This window comes from Barbus barbus (genome assembly GCF_936440315.1).
Source record: "Barbus barbus genome assembly, chromosome: 20".
Lineage (NCBI taxonomy): Eukaryota > Metazoa > Chordata > Actinopteri > Cypriniformes > Cyprinidae > Barbus > Barbus barbus.
This window is the reverse complement of record NC_136748.1, coordinates 29,766,051-29,793,572: the sequence shown is the minus strand read 5'-3', so window position 1 is coordinate 29,793,572 and position 27,522 is coordinate 29,766,051. Positions and strand designations below refer to the sequence as shown.

The 27,522-nt window shown below is 36.7% G+C and overlaps 1 protein-coding gene across 4 annotated transcripts in view; it reads right to left on the bottom strand.

Annotated features, from left to right (window-relative positions):
- Positions 1-22,359, bottom strand: part of LOC306886595 (coiled-coil domain-containing protein 9B-like) — a 43,068-nt gene extending 20,709 nt beyond the window's left edge. Inside the window, exons 1-6 of one of the 4 annotated variants that reach the window (XM_079443843.1) lie at positions 22,246-22,359; positions 21,511-21,590; positions 6,839-6,949; positions 6,564-6,668; positions 3,083-3,208; positions 1,649-1,789 (exon numbers count right to left, since the gene is read on the bottom strand). In XM_079443843.1, the coding sequence (XP_079299969.1) occupies positions 1,649-1,789; positions 3,083-3,208; positions 6,564-6,668; positions 6,839-6,949; positions 21,511-21,582 (555 nt within the window). In that variant the 5' untranslated portion in view covers positions 21,583-21,590; positions 22,246-22,359. Of the gene's footprint in view, positions 1-1,648; positions 1,790-3,082; positions 3,209-6,563; positions 6,669-6,838; positions 6,950-15,473; positions 15,693-21,510; positions 21,591-22,245 lie in introns of those variants that run through there. The other 3 variants (XM_079443845.1, XM_079443844.1, XM_079443846.1) reach the window with 3 other exon arrangements.
- Positions 22,360-27,522: the final 5,163 nt, after the last annotated feature.

The window sequence follows — 27,522 nt, the reverse complement described above, 5'->3', positions numbered from 1 at the left end:
GTTAGAAATGCTGCCTTGGCAACTAACTGAATTACAGTATGCTTACTTTGAAGTTCTAAAATTAATAAAACTGTAATAAAAATAAATGAGAAATATATAAAAAAAGAAAATCACTAAAACTAAAATGAAAACTGAAACCATAAAATTTAAAATGTTATAGCAATAATAGCATAAAAATAATACTAAAATAGCTCTGTTACGGCATCTGATTTAGAGTTAGGATATTGAGACTAAGTGATCTCACCGCCGCGGCTGAGGATCCACATTCACATTCAGTCAATGTAAGAGTCTGTGTGCTGGATCAGACAAAAGCTGAGATGATAAAGAACCTCGGCTGGAGCACACAATGGGCTGCATTATACAGCTCTTTCAGACTTCAGCGAACAGAAGCAGCTGCCACCCAGACAGCTCAGCCCCGCCGGCTGTAAAACACAACCCAACATCACATCTGTCCACTCGCTGACATTCCCACACGACACTGACCATCTCACAGACATGACGCCACACTACAGCTCTACCGACCGCCGCCTTACACTAGACTTTAATAGTTTGGCCATTTTTTAAATTAGTATTTTCCATTGAATGTGTATTTTAGATTTTCTGTTGTCATTAAAATTTGAATGTTTTACCTGTTATTTGTATTCATTTTTGGGGTAATTTTTATTATTTTCATAGATTTTAATATTTTTTATTACAGTTTTATTTCTAGAAAGGAAGTTTTTTTTTTTTTTGTAAGGAAATTAACACGTCTTTATAGTTTATAATATTTTTTATTACATTTTTAGCTTTTTGTTTTAGTTGAAGTTTTGAACACTTATTCATCAAGGACACATCAAATAGATTAAAACGTATATATAAACTATATAAAATGCATATATATCTTTAAATATATTTTATTTTAAACTTTTACTTTAAGGAAAATGCTTTTTTTATAAACAATTAATTAATTAATACTTTAAATCATCAAGGATGCATTGAAAATTACATCCAAAATTACATCCAGACATTTCTAATGTTACAAAAGATTTCTATGTCAAATAAATGCTGTTCGTTGAACTTTCTATTCATCTGTGAATCCTGAAAAATAAAATGAATCACGGTTTCCACAAAAAAAATTGTGCAGCACAACTGTTTCCAACATTGATAATAATCAGAAATGTTTGTTGAGCAGTAAATCAGTATATTATAATGATTTCTGAAGCTCATCTGACTGAAGACTGCAGTAATGATGCTGAAAATTATATAAATTAATTACATTTTAACACATATTCACATAGAAAACAGCTATTTAAAATTGTAATAATATTTCAGAATTTTTACTGTATTTTTGATCGAATAAATGCAGCCTTGGTGAGCAGAAGAGATGTGTTTCTAAGATCTTACCAACCCCAAACTTTTGAACGGTAGTGTAGAGCAGGCAGAGATAAAACACACAAACACAAACAAAAGAGAAACAGCGTAAATGATCCGGTGTGGAATCCACCAGAAGAGCTGAACAGACACACAAACTCCTGCCAAGAACGTTCACACGCCTGGCTCTTACGATCAACTCCGTCTCAATCTATTTACAGCAGCAAGGCTTGAGAACTAATGAAGAGGGTGTCCCAAACACAGGCTGCTACAGGACATCACAAGAACGTCTGCTCACCTCTGTGACTCTCTTTGCAGACTGAGGTCGCTGTTTTGCTCGTGTGTTGTTGGACTCCAGCTCTTCCTCGGCACAGGACTTCAACCTCGCTGGACTCATGGGCCGGTTTCTGTCCTTTCGTTCGCCGAACACCCTCTTCCCCTGAAACAACATGATAAAACACTCTCTAACAGCACTGAAATTCATGCTTTAACTTGATTAGTGTCTGATATAAATTGCTGACAACAACATTCAAAGTTGGGCTACATGATATATTTCAAAAACAGTTTTTTTTGTAAAATTACGATTGCGACTTAAAATGTGATTCGTTTCCGGGCTTGCTTATAAGGCTGCACAAATTTGGACAAAAATTGTGTTTTTACTATAATACCTATAATAATAACTTCTTTTATGATGATTATTATTACTAAATTTTAAACAAAATAAGAAATAATTACTATAGTAATTGTTCACATTATATACACTGTCGATATAGTTTTGTTGTAGTATTTTTTATTTTTATTTTTTTTATTTTGTAGATCAAGTTAAACTAAATTAAAATGGGAAATGTTGCCTTGGCACCTAGTTCAAATAAAACATAAATATATATATATATATATATATATATATATATATATATATATATATATATATATATATATATATATTTTTTTTTAGCTACATTTAATATTTGATTTAAGTTTTAAGTAAGGATTTTTAAAAATTAGAATAAACTTTAACAGAAATAAAATAAAACAAAACTTAAGATTTTTTCAGATTTTTTTTTTTGTTAATTTCCAAATAACAAACTAAAAATGAAATAAAAAAAGAATAAAAACTTTACAGACACAAAAAACACAAATAAAAAACCCCACAAAATTATTAAAAATAAAATGAAAACAAAAACAGAAAAATAAAAACTAATTCAAAATATTAATAAAAATTGAAAAAAATTATACGGATACTAAAATAATACTGATTTCACTGCAAAAATACAATAAGAAAAATAAAAAATCATTTTATTTTACAGTACAACTGTAAAATGACAATACTAATATTTATGGCTGTAATAATTTCATTATTTTTAAAAATTTTAAATCATTAAACTTTTATTTTGTCAGAAAAGCAAAAAGAGTCTTTAAAGCTCCCCTTTAGTTGACAACAGCTAGTTTATAAGTGCTTCTCATTACGGGTTTAGAAAGAATGTCACTATTTAGGTTTTATTTAGATTATTTGCTCAGCCCTAGTTCAAAGTACGAATAGATTGAGTGACATCATTAAAAGTCATCAAAATCATCAAAAAGAGAAAATGGGACTTTCCCAAAATGAGCAGTTTATTAAAAGACAAAAACCCACATTTAAGATTAATTTTGTCTACATGTAGTGCCTAACTTTTGTTCAGTCGACTTTAAAGAGCTCAGCCAGAGAACAAAAGGAAAGTTGATTCAGTCTCACCTTGATGTTTCCAGGTGTTGTGACGAGCAGCTGCCGTCTCTTTCCTCTCCCGACGCTGAAGACGCTCGATCCCGGATCCTTCTCCTGCTCTCCGTCTCCCGAGCGCTTGGTCACCACACGCTGATCCTGAACACAACAAACACATAACACCAAAACTCCCTGCTATTATTCATGTGTACAACTATCACTCATTTTCTCCACATTTAGTTTACTTCAGGTTCCTTCAGTGGCTTTTAACATTTTTGACTCCGCATTTACCCCCGGTTTCAAAGAAAAGGCTTAAGGCTAGTCCCTAGATTAAAATGCATGTTTGAGCTGTCTCAACTAAAAAGATCTTAAAATATGTCAGTGCCACTGTTCTGTCTCAAGATGCACACCTGTGACGTTTTCTTCTAAGGCATTTTTATAAAAATGCTTAAATATCTTAATTTAACTAAGGCCTAGTCCTGGTTTAAGCCAATCACTGTCTGTGAAACTGGGCCTTAGTATCAGTAACATACTATTATAGTTTTTATTAATATTTAATATTTTGTTTTTATTTTAATTTTAGTTCAAGTTTTACTAATTTAGTGGTGTGTGTTTGTTTTATTATTATTAATTTTAATTTTTTTACTACTTATTTACAATTTTTCGTTTTAGTACACAAAGTTAAACTAAATGAAAATGAGAAATGTTTCATTGGCAGCTAGTTGAGATAAAAAGGTATTTTTGAATATTTCATATTTTATTTCATGTAAGGGAATTTTTATGGTCTAGTTTTAGTTAACTATAATAGAAATACATGAAGGCCCCATGATTTTTCCATTTGTTTTGCGATTTATTGGATAAGAATTAGTGATAAGAATTTTATAACTCATTTTTAATCACAAATTCTACATTGTTTTAGAGCTTGGCATACATAGAAAAATATGTATATTCTTTATAAAAATGCCCACAGAGATAGAAAAGTTATGTAATTTAATAAATCTTCCAAGTCTAGAAGTCACATTTTTAAAATCTATATACAGGTTTTTCAAAAAAATTTAAACTTGCTGAGGGGGTAAATTAAAATATCTAGATTTTTTTTGTTGTTTTAATTATTTTAAGTCATCTTGAGGTCCCATTTCAGATGTAAATCACATTTAAATAAAAGTTCACTTTATACAACAGAGATTGCTTCAAAGCAGCAATAAACAAGAAAATAACTAATAATAAATATTATAAACTTCACTATGAACCAAATTTTATTTCAGCAGTAAAGAAGCTCTACAGTTCAATAACATGTTGATGTTGCAAAGATAAATTCAGGAAAATATAATTTCCCATACAAACAAAATATCAACTTTGGACAAAAATATCTGCGGTTGCATTTAATGAAGTGTAAAAATGACTAAAACCATATCTAGCTTTATCAAGCACTAGGGGTCGACCGATTATCGACCTGGCCGATTATTGGCACCGATATTAAGCATTTTTATGATAATCGGCATCGGTCATTTTCAAAACCGATGTGCCGATAAAATTATTTAATTATGAAACGCGCTATTTGGCTCTGATGCAGCCTGTCTGAACTCACCACTCTGTGGCCTAGAGCAGTCTCCGCCCACCGCGCATCTGATTTGTTGAGAGTCAGGAGTCCGACCAATCAACGTGGAAGACTAAAGGCGCTCTCACACCGAAAGCGCTTGCTAACTGGTGCTGCTTCATCATGCATCAGTTCTCTCTCAAAGGCAGCAGCAGACCTTGCACAAGTTGCAATAAATTACAATCCACTACACTGAAGTTGTAAAAACCTCAATATTATCTATTTATGATTTCCGAGATGGGGGAAACGCAGGGGGAAATCGCGGAATCCAGTCATATGGAATTTACTGTATAACGCGGAGTCACGGAATTAGTCAAAGTTTGGATGAATTAATCAAAAGTAGGTCAGTACACTTAAATCGACTCATGACATGGACTATCTGTAAACATTAAGCTGCTAAAAGACTATTTAAATATGAATTCTGCATGTTCGGCGTGTCTCTGTATATGTGAAGGGCACAGACGCGCGGTTTTGACACACACACACACACACTGAAGTGCGCGACGCTCGCGGTGTTTTCCGCATCTGCCATGTCACTAAATGAGGACATAAATACATGAACATCATCCCCAGAACTGCTCTGAGAGTTACTTCATGAGCATTTGACTGTTTCGTTTGAGCAAAACGATCGTCATATCATAAATAGGCTACAGAAACTTAAGAGGTCCTCATGGCAACCCGTCAAAATAAAAGTTCGGTTTATTTACTAACGCTACTATAATTATTACAACTTTTGTTTAAAAGAACAATCACACAATACGCTATTTCTTACATGTTTTAATTTTAATAGTAAACCCATTTGTTTGCCAAAAAATAGTTAAACTCTCATTTGATTAAAAGATAAATTAAATTAATGTTTTATGCCTTCATTTGCACTGCTCTGTAAATGAAAACTAATGGAAATTACTGTCACATAGGCCAAGATTAAGATACTGTCACATAGGCCAAGATTATGATGACGGAAATTGGGACATTTCAATAGGCTATTGAACCAAGTGAGCCTATAACAGGCTATTAGTGTTATAGTTTCATTAAAATAGTTGCGGTCTTCTTCACAACTTCTACAATGGAGCTATGAAGACAATTAAATTATTTACACGTATTATATACATTGCGCTTTTTAAATTAATCAATTGATGAGCATTAGATGATGAATTGAATAGTCACCTCTTGTAGGTTATGATTTAGTCAACCGAAAATAATTAATGAAGAATTATGAGAGGTTATGCTATTACACATACATTTCTAACATGTAAATTATTGAAGCCAAATACTTACATTTCCCCAAGCTGTTTAGCTGTAGTATTTAGTAATCATAGGCTTAATCATGAAGCATACAGTGGCCCCACTTTTAACTCTCTCTTTATATATTACCCTTATTGTAGATGGATGCATGGGGGAAGACAAGAGTAAGAAGTGCAACCAACACTAGGGAAGGCCGATTTTGTCAGAGCCCTTGTTATTTACATTTATTCATTTAGCTGACGCTTTTATCCAAAGCGACTTACAATTGCTATATATGTCAGAGGTCGCACGCCTCTGGAGCAACTTAGGGGTTAAGTGTCTTGCTCAGGGACACATTGGTGTCTCACAGTGGATTCGAACCCGGGTCTCTCACACCAAAGGCATGTGTCTTATCCACTGCGCCATCACCACCGCACTTTTATTCTTAATTTTGACATTCATTTTCATTTTTACACCAGACATATATATCGGTTCAATATATCGGTTATCGGTCTACTTGGTCTGTAATAATCGGTATCGGCATCGGCCCTGAAAAACACATATCGGTCGACCCCTATCAAGCACCACCAACAAGTGACTAAAAACACGTTCAAAGCTGAAGTTTTACTATCATTAGTCATGTTTAGATTCTCTGGCGTCTGTGTTTGTCTGTGCAGGAATAAAGCATCTCACGTTGGAGGATTTGTTGATGGTGATGGTCAGATCATCAGTCTTTCCCTTCCTGCTGTGGAGTGACATCCCTTCCTGTTCCGCCCGCTTTTTATCCTCCTCCACTTCCTGCAGAACATCACAAAACTCAGCAAGGCAAACACACACAGTGCTTTTTTTTATGGGATCTTGAACTTATTATACTTTTTTTTTTCTTTTTTTTTAATCAGGTTTCATGACTTTAAATGTTTTGTTAATCAACTGAATTGTGTTTTTTGACCGATTTGAAAGGTTTCCACCTGGTAGCGTTTCATAAGTGCTTCATTTTTCTTCCGTAAGGCCTCGATCTTTTTATCCAGCTCTGCGTCCTTGTGTTCCTTCTTCATCATCATCATCAATTCTGTGGGACTCTGAACAGTTTATGAACATGTCAACATCACATACACAAACACAATAATCCAAACAATCTGTGCAACATCACATAGATGGCTTTGTTATTTAATGCGTCTCGCACGAAAACTAAACTCTTTCTACACAAACAGCAGTGTAATGGTCTTGCACATTTTCCTTGCCCACTTGTGGAGGAGACATTTGAACAGTCTGGAGCAAAAATAAGAGAATTACATAATCCAAATCTAACAAAATAAAGCTGCATTTATGTTACGTAAAAGTACGTAAAATGCCAGAGACCCAGAAGAAACAGTCCAGGATGGAAACTGAAATACAATGGTATATTTGTAGATGCACACCAGTCAACGGTCTGGACGAGCTCACAGAGACTGTAACATCTTATATCAGTTTCTGTGAGGATATGTGCATTCCTAACAGGACTCATTTAACCTACAACAACGACAAACCATGGTTCACTGCAAAACTCAGACAGCTCTGTCAGGCCAAAGAAGATGCTTACAGAAAGGGGGATAAAGTCTTGTACAAACAGGCCAAATACACACTGGAAAAGGAGATCAGAGTGGCAAAGATAAATTATTCTGGCAAGCTAAGGAAAAAATTATCTTCCAGTGATCCTGCTCAGTGTGGAAAGGTATGAAGGATATCATCCCACAGCACTCTGGAGAATCAACAACTGACAGATGATTTGAATGAGTTCTACTGCTGGTTTGAAAGATTACCCCACACCCACCCTGAACACCTCTCCACACAACCATTAACACCTCCAGAAAGCCCCCTCTCCCCCACACCTACAATTCAGATCAGTGAAGACGAGGTGCGCCAGGTCTGAAGTCCCCTCATGCTTCAAACGCTCCACCATCATCCCCGTCCCAAAGAAACCCAAGATAACAGGACTTAATGACTACAGACCTGTGGCTCTAACGTCTGTGGCCATGAAATCATTTGAAAGACTGGTTTTGGCTTATCTGAAGGCCTCCACTGAACCCCCTGCAGTTTGCCTACAGAGCAAACAGGTCATGCACTTCATCCTGCAGCATCTGGACAGTCCAGGGACTTATGGGAGGATCCTGTTTGTGGACTTCAGCTCCGCTTTTAACACCATCATCCCAGACACCCTTCAGAATAAACGGTCTCAGCTCTCCGTCCCCACCTCCGTCTGTCAGTGGATCACCAACTTCCTGACAGACAGGCAGCAGCTAGTAAAGCTTGGAAAATCCACATCCAGTACTCGATCCATCAGCACTGGAGCTCCTCAGGGCTGCGTACTCTCCCCACTGCTCTTCTCACTCTACACCAACGACTGCACATCTAAAGACCCCTCTGTCAAGCTCCTGAAGTTTGCAGACGACACCACAAGGGGAAGTCGTGGCCTAATGGTTAGCGAGTCGGACTTGTAATCCGAAGGTTGTGGGTTCGAGTCTCCGGTCGGCAGGAATTGTAGGTGGGGGGAGTGAATGTCCAGCGCTCTCTCCACCCTCAATACCACGACTGAGGTGCCCTTGAGCAAGGCACCGAACCCCCAACTGCTCCCCGGGCGCTGCAGCATAAAATGGCTGCCCACTGCTCCGGGTGTATGTTCACGGTGTGTGTGTGTTCACTGCTGTGTGTGTGCACGTTGGATGGGTTAAATGCAGAGCACGAATTCCGAGTATGGGTCACCATACTTGGCTGAATGTCACTTCACTTCACACTGATCGGCCTCATTCAGGACAGTGACGAGTCTGCTTACAGACAGGAGGTTAAGCAGCTGGCTGTCTGGTGCAGTCTTAACAACCTGGAGCTGAACACGCTCAAAACTGTGGAGATGATTGTGGACTTCAGGAGAAACCCCCCTGCTCTCCCCCCACTCACCATCATGAACAGCACCGTGACTGCAGTGGAGTCATTCAGATTCCTGGGCACCACCATCTCTCAGGACCTGAAGTGGGATATTCACACTTTCGTCAGCTGAGGAAGTTCAACCTGCCAGAGGAGCTGCTGGAACAGTTCTATTCCGCCATCATTGAATCCGTCCTCTGCACTTCAATAACTGTCTGGTTCAGCTCAGCTACCAAATCTGACCTCAGAAGACTACGGAGGGTAGTCCGGACTGCTGAGCGAATCATTGGTACAACCCTCCCCACTCTCCAAGAGCTGTACTCATCCAGAGTGAGCAAAAGGGCTGGTAAAATCACTCTGGACCCCTCACATCCAGCACACTCCCTCTTTGAACTGTTACCGTCTGGTCGACGCTACAGAGCTCTGAGCACCAGAACGACCAGACACAGGAACAGTTTCTTCCCTCAGTCAATACATCTCATGAACACTCAACAATAAACACGGAACACACAACTCTATTTATTCACCACACTTGCTTACTTTAATTTTTTTCATTTTAAATTTGCACATATCAGACCTGTACACACATAATTGTCTATATTATATATTGTGTTTTTGCTGTTTTGTACATTGCCTATTTGGATATTTGTATTATTGTTTATTATCTGTGTCCTGTCCTGTTGCTGTCTCTCTGTTGCACTGTGGAGCTTCTGTCACTAAAACAAATTCCTCGTATGTGTAAACATACTTGGCCAATAAAGCTAATTCTGATTCAATCAGTCAATCGGCTGTTTACACGCTTCTTTAACACTGCATGCATTTGTGCATCTAACTGCACACGGATGCGCCATTATTAGCATCAGCTACGAGCGGCAACATGAGCTCAGCGCATTAAACTTCAAGCCGTCAGCTGTTTCGAGACGTCTGACTTTCACATGTGACCATGATTTCAAAGGGTGGCAGATTTTGACTATAAAATAACAATAATAATCACTATCACTATTATTGTTGTTTTTATTATTATTACCACTACTAAATAAAAATATTTTAAAAATATATATAGCTATTATGATATTTTATTGTAAAATAAAAAAATTATATAATAAACATAACAATTAACGATAATATGTATACATGAACTATAAAGAAAATTATATAACAACTGTGAAAATCACAATACTAATATTTATTGCTGAAAAATAAAACATTTCACAGGATTCTGAATAAAAAAAAAGTGACTTAATAAATTGCTGTTAAATCGTATAAGTTTCATTATTTAAATGAATTAGAAATGCTTTTTGATTACAAAAAAAGAGAGAGAAAAAAAAAAAAAATCAATACAACCATTGAAATGCAATCCAAAAAACAATTAGGGTGAACGTACCCATCAAGCACACGTCCATATTTGAGCTCAGACTATAAAAAGAATAAATCTTATCTTGGGCAAGTTTCACTACTTACTGTAAAATTAAGAGATTAATGTTTAGACTTTTGCATATTATAACCTGGAACTTGGATGTGGGAAATAATAACAGTTAGATCCAAAAAGACAGTTTTAGCAACACAGCACAGATGCTACAGAACACAGTACGCTGACTAGCTGTATAAGATTGTGTGCTACGCTAATATATTACTGCACAGGCATTACTGGCTTGTACTTTTACATCCATAATATTATACATTGACAGTTTATTGCTGGTCTGTGGTTTTACAGTGCTGTAATTTTTAAAGATTTCATATTATTGTAAGGTGAGCTTAAAGGCTGCACTACTGTGAAAATCACAGCTTCAGTGTGACATCAATAAGAAAAAGTATAATTTCATGGATATTGTTAATAATAGTTGTTCATAATAAAATATGTATGAACTTAATACATGACCTAGATTATTTATTTTGTGAAATCTTGTCATTTTAACAAATACTACATGAAATTGATTAAAAATGGTAGCTGCTCCAGTTAAGCTCAGTGTGATCTCCTTAAGCTCTTCTACATTGAACGTCTATATAAATACTTCATAAACGGACTTTAATATAAACTGACGGTTGTCACTTTAAGTTAAGTCAATCAATTTTCTATGGATTCTGTCAACTCAAATCTACAGACTGGCTCTAATCTTTGGCAACTATAAAACTTGTGTAGTGTAAAAATCAAAATCAGCATCGGTAAAAATCGTGTAGTGTATTCCAGCCATTAGAGACTATAGATAAGTTGACATCCATTTAATAAGAGGCTTCATAATGAGGCTAGTTTCTGTGTTCATCCCCATGAATGAAATGTTGTATTGGTTTGTTTTATTTGATTTTTGAATGTTACTTAGCTGAGCGTGGACTAGTCTAGATGTGCTTAAATGACACTTCATTATGAATATATAACTGATCGACTTGAATGCCTTGTTGCTTGATTTTAGTGTTCTGTTTTTTTGGGCATCGACTTTATACCTTCAAAATGTTTATTTTTAATTTTTTATTATTCTTTAAAAAGGTTGTTTAAAATAAAAAAGAATGTTTAATAAAACGATGTGAGCTTAATGGGAACAGGGCTGTGCTTAGAGGGTACAAAAATGTACCCAATTAAGCACAGCCAGGCTTTTTAAATTTAATGATTTATATCTTAATTTAATTGCTTTGTCGTTTTTGTGAGAGCTTAATATTTTATTTTAACATAACTTTTTGCACTGAAACCAATATCTTGTGCACTAAAAATGTCTCAATGTAGATTTTGGTGAGCTTAATATATGTTTACCCTAAACAGAAAAAAGTGAATACAGAAAAATTAAAATGGAAAAAGGTAATACAGGAAAAAGGAGAATCCAGAAAAATTTATGGGAAAATGCAATAAATAAATCCAAAGAATTATCAAATCCAGAAAAAAAAAAGAAAAAAAAGAAAAAAAAAAAAAAAACCTGAATCCAGAAAATTAAAATGACAACAGCAAAAAATGGAATGCAGAAAAATTAAAACTAAAAGAAAAAGAAAAAACTCAATGTGAAAAAATAAAATGGTATTTGTGAAAAAAATAAGGCCCTAGATATACAAATGAACACATTTCTAATATCACAATCACATTTACAAAGCGGTTTAAATGCACAGCCACAAACTTAGAAAGAACTGCTTTATTTGTGCAGCTCGGCCTGCATGGACATTGCAATGTGTTTGACGCAGCAGCACTTTCACAGCACGCTGAACTGCTGCAGTTTCTTTAAATGGCTGCAGAGTTGGCAAAAGGGCACATGCTGGGCGAACCGGGAACAAATACTTCACCACACAGCTGAAGAGAAATGTTTAGCACAGCATCCTATTCACTGTGTCAGTAAACCAGGCATCGAACCGAACGTCAACATCTCTCAGTATCTGTGGATTATTTGAGAAAATGAAAGCCGGAGCGCCAGCAGCAGCATTACGGTGTGATAACCCGACTGACTCCAGGCCAGCACGACTCCCACACAGAGTAAATTTGGATCTGAGGAGGCTTGCAGAGATTCGAGAGAGAATAGAGTCAGATTTCGTCTCAAAACAAAGATTCCTCGAGGTCGAAAGATGCTTTTATCCCTGCAAATGCAGGAAAACTGCTGCAGATCAGACTTACGACTTACTAGTGCGCAGTTACATCACAAAAAGGACCATTTAGTCACTGCACAGCTCAAATAACACACATTTTACTGAGGGTCGAGCTCCAGTTCCAACTCTCTGTGTATTTCAAGGCCAAACCAGACTATTACAAGAAATATTTAATAAATAATCACAATAAGCCAAACTGCACCGCTCAGACATTTGACCTCATCTGTCTGAAGTAGAAGAGGAAGATAAAACTGCCGTTCCCTGCGGTCTCTTCATGTGAAGATATTCTCTGTGAAATACAATGACTCAACACTCATGCAAAGGCACTGAAAAAAACGCATGCAGCGGCTGCACTTGAGTGTTTGCACGCTTTTAAAGGGACGGCATGTTATAAGCCTGCAAAACACTATGGGAAGTATACTATGGGAATTATTTCAATTTTGCATGTTCTGTTTTCAAATTCTGAGGGCAAAATTCATATCCATTGCAATGTGATTTATTAAGGGAGTCTGATTGGTTTATATCAGCAGAATAAGTCCTGCTTCAGATGACACCAAACATCTTAACTTTGTTAAAATTCCCAGCATTCCTGTTTCACTAAGCACACTGGGACATTGAAATATTATTATGTGGGACCAGACCAAGACTAATAATTCAAATGTGGGTAAAAAACACTTTATTGTGGGAGCGAACCATAATAAACGACGAGTAATCATTTACTCACTCGTGCTGTTTCAAACCCATTTGACTTTCTTTCTTCTGTGGAACATGAAAGCATCAAATATGAAAGGATAGTGATTTTTACTGAAAAGCTGCAAAAAATTATAAGCAGCACCATAAAAGCACCACCCTGAAGCCGTGTGATTGTTCTCTGGAATACAAGCCATTATTTGCAGAAAATTATTTAGGAGTATATCATCGCTCTGCTTCAATATTTCAACACTACTGACATCAATTCCATGTGACAGTATTAAATCTAGAGTATGATTTCGACAAGGAGTAGGTCCTGAAACGTGTTGTTTAACACCAATGGAGTTTAGAATGTGTATAAATGCTGATACCAACTAATCTCTTTCATTATCAAAATCACCAGCAATTAGGACTTTATCTGCAGCCAGCACTACCTCAGACAGAAAATCAGCAAATTCTTTAATAAAGTCTGTATGGTGCCCTGGTGGCCTGTATACAGGAGCCAGTACAAACATCACAGGGGATTTATCACTAACACGTGTTTCTTTGGATAACGTTATATGAAGCACCATTACTTCAAACGAATTATACTTGAAACCCGACCTCTGAGAAATACTGAGAATATTGCTATAAACTATAGAAACACCTCCCCCTTTACCTTTTGGACGCGGTTCATGTTTGTAACTGTAATCTTGGAGGGTAGACTTGTTTAAAATAATGTATTCATCTGGTTTTATCCAGGTTTCTGTCAAACTAAGCACATCTAGTTTATGATCTGTGATCATATCATTTACAAAAAGCACTTTCATAGAAAGGGACCTGATATTCAGTAAGCCAAGCTTTATCATTTGTTTCTCTGTATTACATCTGTTTTCTATTTGTTGAACATCAATTAAATTGTTACTCTTAATTTGGTTTGGTTGTTTTCTGTATTTTCTAGTTCGGGGAACAGACACAGTCTCTATAGTGTGATATCTAGGTGAAAGAGTCTCTATGTGCTGAGAATTAACTGACTTCTGTGACGTGAGGCGGCTAGCAGACGGTCGGTTTAGCCAGTCTGTCTGCTTCCTGACCTGGGTCCCAGTTAGTCAAGTACGAACTCTAAGACTATGTGCCATATTTCTAGAGAGAAGAGCGGCACCACCCCAGGAGGGATGAAGACCATCTCTTTTCAACAGGTCAGGTCTGCCCCAAAAACTCTGATTCGCTTACCACTGCTGCTTGATGAACTCGTGAAAAATGGAGCAAGAAAAAATAAAATAATAGGCGCGAATAGAAACGCGAATGGAACCACGAGTGACAAGCTAACAAATGCTAACGCGCTGCACACGTGTTGCACTCGCGGTTTTAAAAAGTGAACGATCAAATTAGTTTGATAGATAATACCAGAAATATGGTGGGAATTAAGTTATATTATCATCACTTTAAACAACAGAGAGTAAAAGTAAGATAGAGATTCAACAGAAAAGCGAAGCTACACCGAGCTACAATCGCAAACCTCTCAGCAGTACGACAGACAGGAACAGACAGAAGCAATCGATCATCACTGATAGTCCAAACAGCTGATAAAAACATCATAATAATCCACACCACTCCAGTCCATCAGTTAACATCTGGAGAAGTCGAGAGCTGAAACAAATCCATTAACATCTTAACGATAGATTTGTTTCAGCTTCTGTCTTCTCCAGATGTTAACTGATGGACTGGAGTGGTGTGGATTATTGTGATGTTTTTAATCAGCTGTTTGGACTCTCATTCTGACGGCACCCATTCACTGCAGAGCATCCATTAGTGAGCAAGTGATGGAATGCTACATTTCTCCAAATCTGATGAAGAAACAAACTCCTCTACATCTTGAAAGGTCTGAGTGTGAAGACATTCTTAGCACATTACCATTTTTGGCTGAACAATTCCTTTAAGCATTCTTCAAAACATCTCCTTTTGTGTTCAAAGCTAGAAGGAGAGTTGCATAGGATTAAATGAACTCAGCCGGACGATTCCTTTAAAAAGCATCTTACGCGATTACGTTTTGAAGGGAAGTGCGCACAGAACTCACAGAGACTTCGGTTGTCAGGGGACCAAAACAAACCCTGCAGAGGTACAAACACAGAGGAAAATCCAGCGTAATACGAGCCAACGTTAATCATCAGAGCTGCAAAAGGACAGGGAACATTCCAGCGGCCGCTTCCTGCGTTTCCCACTCATCTGTACGGATCACATGTCAAATAGCCCAACACAGTGGCTCTAACTATCAGCTGACAGACGCTCAAACCCAGGCCTCGTTCTTCGGAGGAGCGTGAGACAAACGCACATCTGACGGCAAGCTTAATTGCAGCTACCATCCTCATCCAGAATGCTGCAAAAGAAACGAGCGGGATCCGGAGAAGAGCAAAGATGTGAACGAAAGAGTGGGAGTGAGAAAAAGCTAGTGGAAGAATGAGAAACAGTGGCACTCACAGCTCTGTTCATGTCAGCAGGGAAATCTGGGATCCTTCCAAACGGCAGGCAGCCGACGCGGCTCGGGGAAGAAGCGCATGGAGTCCCGGATCATGCCTTGATTACAAAAACGCCAGTTGGGCTGCGAGCCAAGATCCCTGAACGCAAAGAAAAGCCCTGCTAACGGATCCCGCCGCTCACCCGTGCGGCGCAGCCTCTCTCTCTCTCTCTCTAAAGCTCTCGCTCATAGTTAAAATTACCCCTCACTCCCCCACCCACATCTGCTGTCATACCCCTGAAATCACATCCATTCATTCCAGGACTCTCAATCGAGGATTTTTATTATAAAAATGCTAATTTTAAAGAAAGAAATCAATGTTTATGAGTGTTTCTTCAACTTTAGGCTCAGTGAACTTTTAGAAAAACTCCCTTTCACTCTCACTAGTCAATTTAAAGGAATAGTTCAGCTCAAATTTATTTACTCTCATGTTGTTGCTTAATAGGACAGGGCCGAAACGATAAATTACACAAATGATAAATAAAGAAATACTACTAAATAAATAAAATCAAAATTAAACACTTTCTAAAAATAAGAATGAAATCATAAAAATTCTAAATAATTTAAAATAAATTAAACATTTTCTTAAAAATTAAATTCAAAAGTGCTGTTATTGAAATATTAATTAAAAAACTCATGCTGTTTCAAACCCATAGGACAAGGTTGATGAAACGTTAATGGTTAATTAAAAAATATGTAAATAAATTATAAACCTGAAATCTGAAAAAAGATTCAATAATTTAGGTGTTACCCTTCATATGATGAACTGCCATCAGAGAAATATTACATTAAAAACTCTTAATATAAATATTAATGAATTGAAATAAATATTTTGGGTTTGCCTGACAAAAATGTTTTAATCTCACTAGAAAAATTGTAATCCAAAAATTACAACTTTCATAACTTATTCATATTTATTTTGTTTTAAACCCATAGGACAGGGTTGTTGAAAATGTATTACATAATTAAACAATAAGTAAATAAATAAATAAAAATAAAATATAATTTTTTTTTTAATTTACTTGTTTTCCTGCATGTCATTAACTGACATCAGAGAGCTGTGTAGTGTGTGTGCATACAAATGTGTTGATGAATATTGAAATATTAAGAAAATTATTGAAATACTTAACATTAAAAACTCTAAATATACACACACACACACACAGTGGATATAAAGTCTACACCCCCTGTTAAAATGCCAGGTTTCTGTGATGTAAAAAATTATAAATAGTTTCTGAACGTTTTCCACCTTTGATGTAAACTACAACCTGTATAACACAATTAAAAAACAGACTGAAATATTAAAATAAAAAACTAAAATAATGTGGTTGCATAAGTGTTCACATCCTCTTACAACTATGGATGTGGCTGTGTTAAGAATTAAGCAATCACATTCAAGCTCATGTTAAATAGGAGTCAGTACACACCTGCCATCATTTAAAGTGCCTCTGATTAAACCCAAATAAAGTTTAGCTGTTCTAGTAGGCTTTTCCTGACATTTTCTTAGTCGCATCTTCCAGCAAAAGCCATGGTCCGCAGAGAGCTTCCAAAGCATCAGAGGAATCTCATTGTTAAAAGGTATCAGTCAGGAGAAGGGTACAAAAGAATTAGAGGCATTAGATATATTACATTTAGTCATTTGGCAGACGCTTTTATCCAAAGCGACTTACAATAGGGAATACAAAAAGCGATTCATCTTGAAGAGGCAATCAGACAGAGGAAGTGCTCATAACACAAAGTCTCAGTCATTGTTCAAATAAGTACAAGCTAGTAAGGGAAGGAGAGAAAGATTAAGGTTTTTTAATGGAACACAGTGAAGAAAGTCATCATCAAGTGGAGAAAATATGGTGCAACAGTGATATTACCAAGCAATGGATGTCCCTCCAAAATTGATGAAAAGGTATGAAAACTGGTCAGGGAGGCTGCCAAGAGGCCTACAGCAACATTAAAGGAGCTGCAGGAATTTCTGGTAAGTACTGGCTGTGTAGTACATGTGACGACAATATCCGTCATATCCGAGCTATGGGGTAGGGTGGCAAGAAAAACATCCAAGACCCGCTAAATTTTGCAAAAACACATTATAAGTCTCCCAAAAGCATGTGGGAAAATGTGTTATGGTCTGATGAAACCAATTTTGAATTTTTTGGCCATAATTCTAAAAGGTATGTTTGGCACAAAAACAACACTGCACAGGAACACCATACCCACAGTGAAGCATGCAGTGGCGGCTCGTGGGTTTTAAAATAGAGGAGGCACACTAATTGGTCTGAGGATTCCTGCAGATTAATATTAACGTATTTGCTTAACCACTTTAAAATGGCTTTTTGGTTGCTTTTAGTCAGAAAACGTAAAGAAAAGGACTCATACAGCAAGATAAGAAAATTTCACTTATCTGGCCTATCACTTGAAGCAAATATCCATCCCTTCTTAAAAGTCTGTGAGAGCTGCCTGTTGTGCCTTTTAATTAAGCCGACTGCTGTAGCCTATATCCTGCTTAGGCGTGTTCTCAATTTATATATATATACTGTTTGAATGACAGCTTGGTAAACCTGTTGGCGATTAAATATTCAATATCGCTACTCATCATAATTAACTAACTTCGTACATTATCAACGCAGCGGGAGATGTTCAAACTTATATCACGTAATTTACGTCTCATTAATGATTGGTTGATATACCAAAAGGGAGGCTAGCCTAGGTTTCGTCAGTAACATGTTATGATATTACAGCTGTGAAATTACAAACAAAAAATACACATTTTGAGACATGAACAAATTAATTGTGAATTTTATTAACATTAAATCTTCCTCCTCACATTTTCACCTGACGAGCTGCCACTGGAAACATGGTGGTGGCAGCATCACGCTTTGGGGCTGTTTTTCTTCAGCTGGGACTGGGGTCTTAGTCAAGGTGGAGGGAATTATGAACAGTTCCAAATACCAGTCAATATTGGCACAAAACCTTCAGGCTCCTTGCTAAGAAAGCTGAAGATGAAAAGGAACTTCATCTTTCAGCATGATAACAACCCAAAGCATACATCCATAGACTGTAAAAAAAAAAATGGATGACGTGTCTCCGCTTCCTTCCACTATAGAAAAGTGAAGCCAAAGCATCTCAGTGTGACCGTTGCCATCTTGAGAAAATGACGTAATTTGGAGCCAGAGTCTGCGCAGTAGAGATTCGTTTGGAGGAAACCCCCCGTTTTTATTGCATCAAATTACTAGCTAAAATGAAACTTATCACAAAAACAATTGAACATATATATCAGCGTGATAACTACCTTAAATGACCAAAACCATATTTTGGAAAATTGTATTGGAAGTGTAATTTATTTTTTTATTTTCGACTGAAGTCCCATTCGTTGACATGGAGAGGGCGGGGTTTATGACCTGTACTGCAGCCAGCCACTAGGGGGGCGATCAAAGAGCCCACGGTTTCACTTTTAAGGACGAGTGAAACACACCCGCATACATCCAAATCAACAAAAGAATGGCTTCACCAGATGATGATAAAATTTTGGAATGGCCCAGCCAGAGCCCAGACTTTAATCCAACTGAAAATCTGAGGGTGATCTGAAGAGGGCTGTGCACAGGAGATGCCCTCGCAATCTGACAGATTTGGAGCATTTTTGCAAAGAAGAGTGGGCAAATATTGCTAAGTCAAGATGTGCCATGCTGATAGACTCATACCCAAAAAGACTGAGTGGTGTAATAAAATCAAAAGGTGCTAGTATTAGTTTAAGGGTGTGCACACTTATGCAACCACATTATTTTGGCTTTTTATTTTTACTCCACCTTTCCTAAAAGATTTCAGTTTGTTTTTTAATTTAGTTGTACAGGTTATAGTTTACATTAAAGGTGGACAAAGTTCTGAAATTATTTATCTCGGGGTGTGTAGACTTCTTATATTTATTTTAGTCATTTAGCAGACGCTTTTATCCAAAGCAACTTACAAATGAGGACATAAGAAGTAATCAAGAGCAACAACGTGCAAGTGCTATTAAAAGTCTTGGTTAGCCTAACGCAGTACAGATAATTATTATTATTATTTTTTAAATAAGACATATAGACAAAATAAAATTAGAATAGAGAATGCTTGAGTTAGAGGGTCAAGTAAAGATGGAACAGATGAGTTTTTAGCTGTTTCTTGAAGATGGGTAAGGATCCGGCTGCTCGGATTGAGTTGGGCAGGTCATTCCACCAGATGGGAAAAGTTAATGGAAAAAGTCAGTTAAAGTGTTTTTGTGCGTCTTTGGGATGGCACAATAATGCATCGTTCACTTGAACTCAAGCTTCTAGAGGCACATAAGTCTGAAGTAATGAATTTAGGTAAAGGGGTGCAGAGCCAGTGGTGGTTCTGTAGGCAAATATTAATGCCTTGAATTTAATGCGAGCAGCTATTGGTGGCCAGTGCAAATTGATGAACAGAGGCGTGACGTGCGTTCTTTTCGGCTCATTAAAGATTAATCTTGCAGCGGCATTTTGGATTAATTGTAGAGGTTTAATAGAATTGGCTGGAAGAGCTGCCAAGAGAGCATTGCAATAATCAAGTCTGGACAGAACAAGAGCCTGAACAAGGAGTTGTGTCGCATGTTCCGAGAGAAAGGGCCTGATCTTCTTAATATTGTATAATGCAAATCTGCAGGACCGGGAAGGTTTAGCAATGTGGTCTGAGAAATTCAGCTTATTATCAATCACAACTCCAAGGTTTCTGGCTGTTTTTGAAGGAGTAATGGTAGATGAGCCTAACTGGAAGCTGAGATTGTGATGAAGTGATGGGTTAGCTGAAACTACAAGCAGTTCTGTCTTAGCTAGGTTGAATTGAAGGTGATGGTCCTTCATCCAGCAAGATGTCATCTGTTAGACACGCTGAGATGGGAGCAGCTATCGTTGGATCATCAGGATGGAATGAGAGGTAGAGTTGAGTGTCATCAGCATAGCAGTGATATGAAAAGCCATGTTTCTGAATGACAGAACCTAGTGATGCCATGTAGACAGAAAAGAGAAGTGGTCCAAGAACTGAGCCCTGAGGCACTCCAGTAGCTAGATGTTGCGACTTGGATACCTCACCTCTCCAAGATACTTTGAAGGACCTATCAGCGAGGTAAGACTCAAACCACTGGAGTGCGGTTCCTGAGATGCCCTTTCTCAATAGGGTTGACAAGAGGATCTGATGGTTGACTGTATCAAAAGCAGCAGACAGATCCAGCAAGATAAGGAATGAAGATTTGGAAGCCGCTTTTGCAAGTCTTAGGGCTTCAACAACAGAAAGCAAGGCAGTTTCGGTCGAATGTCCACTTCTGAAGCTAGATTGGTTACTGTCCAGGAGGTTGTTCTGTGTGAGAAAGACAGAGACTTGATTGAACAACTCGTTCAAGTGTTTTTGCAATGAAAGGAAGAAGGGAAACCGGTCTATAGTTCCCTAAAAGAGTTGGGTTAAGAGTGGGTTTTTTAAGAAGTGGAGTTATACGAGTCTGTTTAAATGCTGAGGGAAAAAGTCCAGTGTGAAGGGATGTGTTAACGATGTGAGAGAGTGCAGGTACAACTGCAGGAGAAATGGCTTGAAGGAGATGAGATGGAATAGGATCAAGCGGACAGGTAGTAGGAAAGGATGAGTTTAGAGACTTCTGCCTCAGAGAGTGGAGAGAAGGATGAGAACGAGTGTATGTTTGCTGGTAAGATGTGTTTATAGATTGTGGTGTGGAAAATTGCGCAGGTTTGTAATTTTATTAATAAATTATATCCACTGTATGTGTGTGTGTGTAGATAATTATTTTACGCACTGGAAATATAATTGGCTCTTATGACAAATTGCCTGTGATTTTCCTCACTTATAAATCACTTTAGATAAATACTTCTGCTAAGCATAAAAAGTTAATTGGGCAGTTCTGGGCAAGTCAAAATGTGAAGCGAGTTATACCAACAGGTCTGGATACAAGAATCAAAATGACTTTACAGCCTGAATCTGTGTAGATGCACTGAATGGATCTGAAACACTCACATCGTCCTCCAGCAGATAGTGTCTGTCCTCACAGAAGTCCATGAACATGATGTGATGCTCCTGGTGTTGCATGATGATTCCTGGAAGAAACAATGACAATTCATGTGTGTATATATAGACTGGAATTGTGGCACCAAAATGAATAAACTTGCTAACAAGCAAAAAAAAAAAAAAAAAACAACTGAACTGAACAGACAGTATATTCACACATGCAATGCTTTTATTTATACCATGATAATTCATTTGTATTTAAAAAAAAAAAAAGGTACCAGTATGTATCATTAGACATATGAATATATCAAAATACCATGGTAAAGCAACAGTACTTCAGTACCAGGTAAGTGTGGTTTGCTGGTTTGTCTTTTCCTGGCTATTTAACATTTCTAAACCAGAAATATCATGTTAATTTAATAACTAGAAAATCCGCCAACTAGCAACCAAACCAGTAACATGCACAAACTAGCATAATCCAGTGTAAATCTCCACATAAATTCACATGGATGGATAGTTTCCTCAGCAAGTAACGTTATCCTACACTAACTCAAAAAAAGTCCTGTATTTTAAAATAAAACTGTTTGTGTTCATCTGAAACACAATTTGTTGAATTTCTTGCTTATAATGACTAACGCAGTCAGTCAACATTTTTTTACTTTCCATTTCTATGGCAGGCCTAACATTAAAAGCTAAAAATGATGATCAAATGAGATTAAATAAACCGGTACTCGATCCGCTTACCTGCCAATCAGGTAAACCAGGTAAACCAGGTAAAAACACAAAACTCATCCGTGACTAGCAGCCTGAACTGAGGCCTGGGCGTGTGATGTCACTGCGTTCGATTTGGCGCCATCTGCTGCTCAGCGATGAAACCACGTGATCCGAGCCGCCTTTTTATTTTATGACAAACATAAAATTATCAGAAACAACAGAGAGTCTTTGAATTTTTTTTATTTTATTTATTTATTATTTTTATTTTTTTTACTTATTTTATTTTTAATTGTAAGTGTGCGACCATGCTGTAGGCTAACAGTGCTGGGCAGTAACTACCAAGCCTATAGTTATTACTGTATATTACTTTTTGCAGTAACTAGTAGTGCAACTAATTACTAATAATATTTCAGTACTAATATTACAGTTACCATCCATAAAACAGCTATAGTTACTTTTCTGCTTGACATTGCAAACTGGTTATCACATTGTTTTAATGTATTTTCGTTATTATTTACACAGTGGGTCGCAGCTCAAATAGTTTTATCATTTACTGCACTTAATAGTTATGAACCGGAAGTCTCTCACATTTACAGAATATAGCTTACTTCTGCGTTGCAAAATAATACTTATTTGAGTCTATATTTATTTCTTTAATATCTGATTAAAAATAAGCACTTCATAAAGTCATCTGAGCAACAACAGTGCTTCTTGGCGATATATACAGTATATAAAACAATAGAGCATCAGAATAAAGAGTATAACTAAAATTAGGAATGTGGCTAAAGGGCAAATCTACATATAAAGATATATATATATTGCCTGTGGGAAGTAACTGTTAAAAGGATGTTTTCTGTATTCGACAACATGTATAGAATGTCAGCGTGTGAAACCTGGCTTGTATAAATATTCAGCAAATTATGTCAGTGTTAGTGTGACCACACCTGAAATATTCAGCGTAAACCACACCTGTGGAGGGGGAACTATCTAGTGTTTTGCTGCATGACCGGTCATCTCCACAATACTGAGCATGTGTATGCATGCCATTACAAAAGAGATTAGGACGGCACTGAGGCTTTATATTACACTGTCATCCCTGCTCTTTACTGATGCTGAACATTTGTACAGGCTATATTAGTGACTTCTCATGAAGCCAACATCTATATCATAATGTTTTATTTGTTTATGTTGTGAACTTTAATATCATGTTTTACATAATTTAAAAAAAGTTTAAAGTTTGTTTAACATCAGAAAAAATAATGCATAACACAAAACATTGTAAACAAGTCTTTAAAAATAGCAGATGTAGACATGTGGGGGCGTGTTTTAAATGAGTGACTTTTATAAAGAATATCTCTTTGGTTTTGAGACTTCAGGGATCTTATCTATGCATGAAAAACTAACACTCCAAAGAGAAAGGAAAACTTGAAGTCGCATCATATGACCCCAAAATAAAAAATAGCTAAGTATATAGGTATGAGGTATAATATTAGGACTTTTATTACTTAAGAATGTTGAGATATTTGACAAAGAAAACAATACTTCAAGAACAAAAATACTGGGCAACCACCCAGAACACCCTAGCAACCACATATCAGTTTGCATTAATCTGTATGTCAATGCTCTGCAATGATAATTATGACCACACCTGTAGTTCATTATCTGGTCTTTAAGGATCACGGTCCAGAACGTTCACTTTCTTGGCATGACGTTATGCTGCTATCAAAACAAAAGCTGACATCATAGTTATGTCCTAATATAAATAATTGCAATCTTAATCCCTTGAAACGTGTCAGGAACATATTAGCGGACCTCCAAAATGAAAAATAAATTTCATGTTGCAGAAAGAAAATGAGCCCGTCTTTTTGCATTGAGACATTATTTCTCCCACGGCTAATATTTGCTTTTTAAACATCCTTTATTAAATCAATTAGAGACCATGACTGCAGGCCTTTCTGCAACTCTTCATACACCCTTTACACAAATGCAGAGCGAGTTAATCCAGATTCACAGAGCAAACACCTAATGCTTTGTTTCAGAAGAATATAAGACAAATATAAACCATTCAAACACTGTTATCTTTTCAATGCTCCTCTAAAGCTCAACACAGTGTCAGTTTATAACCTTTTTTCCCAGTTTGTGACACAAAAGTCTAATTTAATTGTGATTTTTGTTTTGATTGAGACAACCAACATTTCTTTTCTTTGCACTTCAAAGTAAAATTTTGCAATTAAAGCATTCAGTGACCCCAAAAAAAGCATTTGCACACTGAAGTCACACATAAACGCGTCTGAATATATTTGCATTGGATAAAATATCAAAACAAACATCATCCGCAAACAAATACTGCTCTTTCTGTAATATAATGCCAATGTTTGTTATAATTCAATGACTTTAAGTCTAACATTAATGTCAAAATATTTTTTAAAGTCACGGTTTCGGTTTTTATTTTTTTTTCATGATGCTCAATTTTAATGCCGAATATAATTGTGACTAATTCTGTATGATCGAGGATGTGTTTTATGGGTGTAGATAATTGGATAAGAAGGATTACGAATGTAAAACACCCTCCTGACGACCAGTTCAAACTTCCTGGTGCTTTCCTTTGAATTTAATGAAAAAGTTTGTTAATTGCATTATGAAAGATGATTACATCAAATTGGTCAGTTCAAACAATATGATGTTTTGCATGCATCTCAAGTTTCACATTAAAACAGACTGTTTGGTTGAACTGGGTTGACATCTCAGAAGATCTTTCAGACTTTTGTAGACTTTCAGGTTTGCGGAAACACAGCCTATAATTATGATTCCTTCAACGGTCTGCTTCTCTGTACCTGCCAAAATATTTTGGGCGTTCAATGGGACGATAACATTCCTATTACCATGCATTGAAAAAAAAAAAAAAAAAAAAAAGCTTCTCCATTTTACAGCATAATCAGGACATTCACATCGAAACTCACGTGTTTTAACATGCATTGATTAGATGTCTTATCTTACGGTTTCATTCAGTGTTCATTGCATCAGCCACTCAACTATATGAATCAGATTAATAGAGGTCATTTAAGACACACAAATTCAATAAATACAGTGAAAAAAATAATAAACTCACGGTTCTTAGTCTAATGTTCTAATGTGAGCACACAGACTTGTTTATCCACTCTTGGGCGTGGATGAGCAGGGATTTGTGTCACCTGAGGGCGGATTCAAAGTATAAATACAAGCAAGAAAACAGCATTTCCACACAGAGCAAGACGAGACAAGAGGTAAGATATTCTTCATTTATTAGCTGCAACAGAGACATCTCAAATGCATGATTCACGTGACCATTTGATGACAAAAACAGATTGAAAGCGTTACATTTACTCTTTGTCCATTTAGAAAATTCACTACCAAGGATTTTATCTTATGAAACATCAAAATAAATATAACATGCACATGCATGCAAAGGCAAACTTGCTTACAGGTGTCTTTCATTGTTTAGTGTTTACGGGCGTGTTGAATATCTGAAAATCTCAACATGAGTGATCTACGTAAGTGATATTTCATATAAATACACTGACATCTTTGTTTGTGGCAATGGAAGACATGTTATTAAAAGTTTTACAGTAACCATGAAATGCTATCAGAAAACAATCGTTTATTCTTATTTTTGTTTCCAAATTTCTCCTGCAGCACAACAGCAGGTATGAAATTTATAATTCCTCTCAAATATACAAATGTGCATTTTAATTGTGCATACCAATTCTATGGATACATTACCTAAAGGCTGGTTTTAAGGAATAATACAATGATTATTTTGTATATTAGCAGGGTTGCGGAGACTCTGGTTCCGAGGTATAACACTTCACATTTCTACACAATTACAATTCAAGACAAATTGTTAAAGAACTCTTCCATTGCATTGCTAATCATATTGTCATATTTTCTGTCTCACAGAGCTCAGGAGATGAAGGCGGAAAGGTAAAAAAACCCACACTGATGGTGAAAGAAAATAAAAATAAAATTTGTTCCAATGATAGACTCTGATGTTACTTCTACTTGTAGAAGCACGGAAAGTGCCCAGGCAAAGGAAAGGGGAAAGGACAAGGACAAGGACAAGGACAAGGACAAGGACAAGGACAAGGACAAGGACACGGACACGGACACGGAGGGGAACATGGCAAGAAAGGGTGTGAGCAACAAAAAGGAAAAAAGTGTTGAGTTGTTAGCCTGAGGCTATGGTGGTCCATGCATGTCCTTAAACAAAACTGTTTCAGCTCCATATTGCATCCAAATAATTAAATTAAAACGCATTTAAATTAACTGTCTGTCTTGAATTATTGAGCTTGTGTTATTAAATGATAATCGGCTAGCTCTTGACTGTTCTGAAGCATTAAAAAGATCTCTAAACACATGGGGAACCAAGTCAACTGTACAAAAATCAAATACCTGAGATGTTGCATAAGCGACCAATCAACAGATTTCATCAGCTGGGACTCCAAACATCACCTTAAATCCCAGATGATATTACGATTCCGTGAGTGTTATGTACTCAATGATTTTTTAGCAATTATAACCAATATGCTTCTACTGCACAAAAACTACCAATTACATCAGTATAGCCTCTGCAAGTTTGGCACCCTAAATATTAAACTTAAGTGCCATATTGCCATATTAAAATGCATCAGACCTACAAATAACTCTGTTGAAGGTGGAGAACTCCAAAAGTGGGAAATGTTGTGCCAAAGTTGTTACAGGCTTAAAACTGGGAGTGTACTTCATTCAGCATTACCATTCAACTCAATCAGGCATGTACCAGCAGTCTCCACCCTGGTCTAGAATTTTTTTTTTTTTTACAGCATTACAGCATCATGGGTAAATGTAGTTATCCACCAGAAACCCCACTGTAAAAAAATAAAACTCAGTTCAAAAGGAGGTCTGCCTTTAGGGTTAAGTTAGTCAGCTTCCCATTTAATTTTTCCCCTTCCAGAACCCGAATCGATAAGGTAAGAACACCAGTTTCCCCACATTGACAGCATGTATTCGATTCACAACTGGTTGACAAACAACACACAAGAAAAAAAGCCATAAACAAGAATAGGTCATTTAAAAATTACTCAAATTTACTGAAAACCAGGTGAAGTCTTTTGTCGCTCTTGAACCGTTACGGGTTGCCTTTCCACTGAACACCTAGAAGAGCAAACACCCAGGTTAAGAAGAGCACTTGAAGAGTCCAAAGCAACCTTAAAAGCAGATACCTACCACCGAAAGGAGCAGCAGCGATTCCATCCTCAGGGCCACATGTTGAGTCACAGCAACCACAAGCCT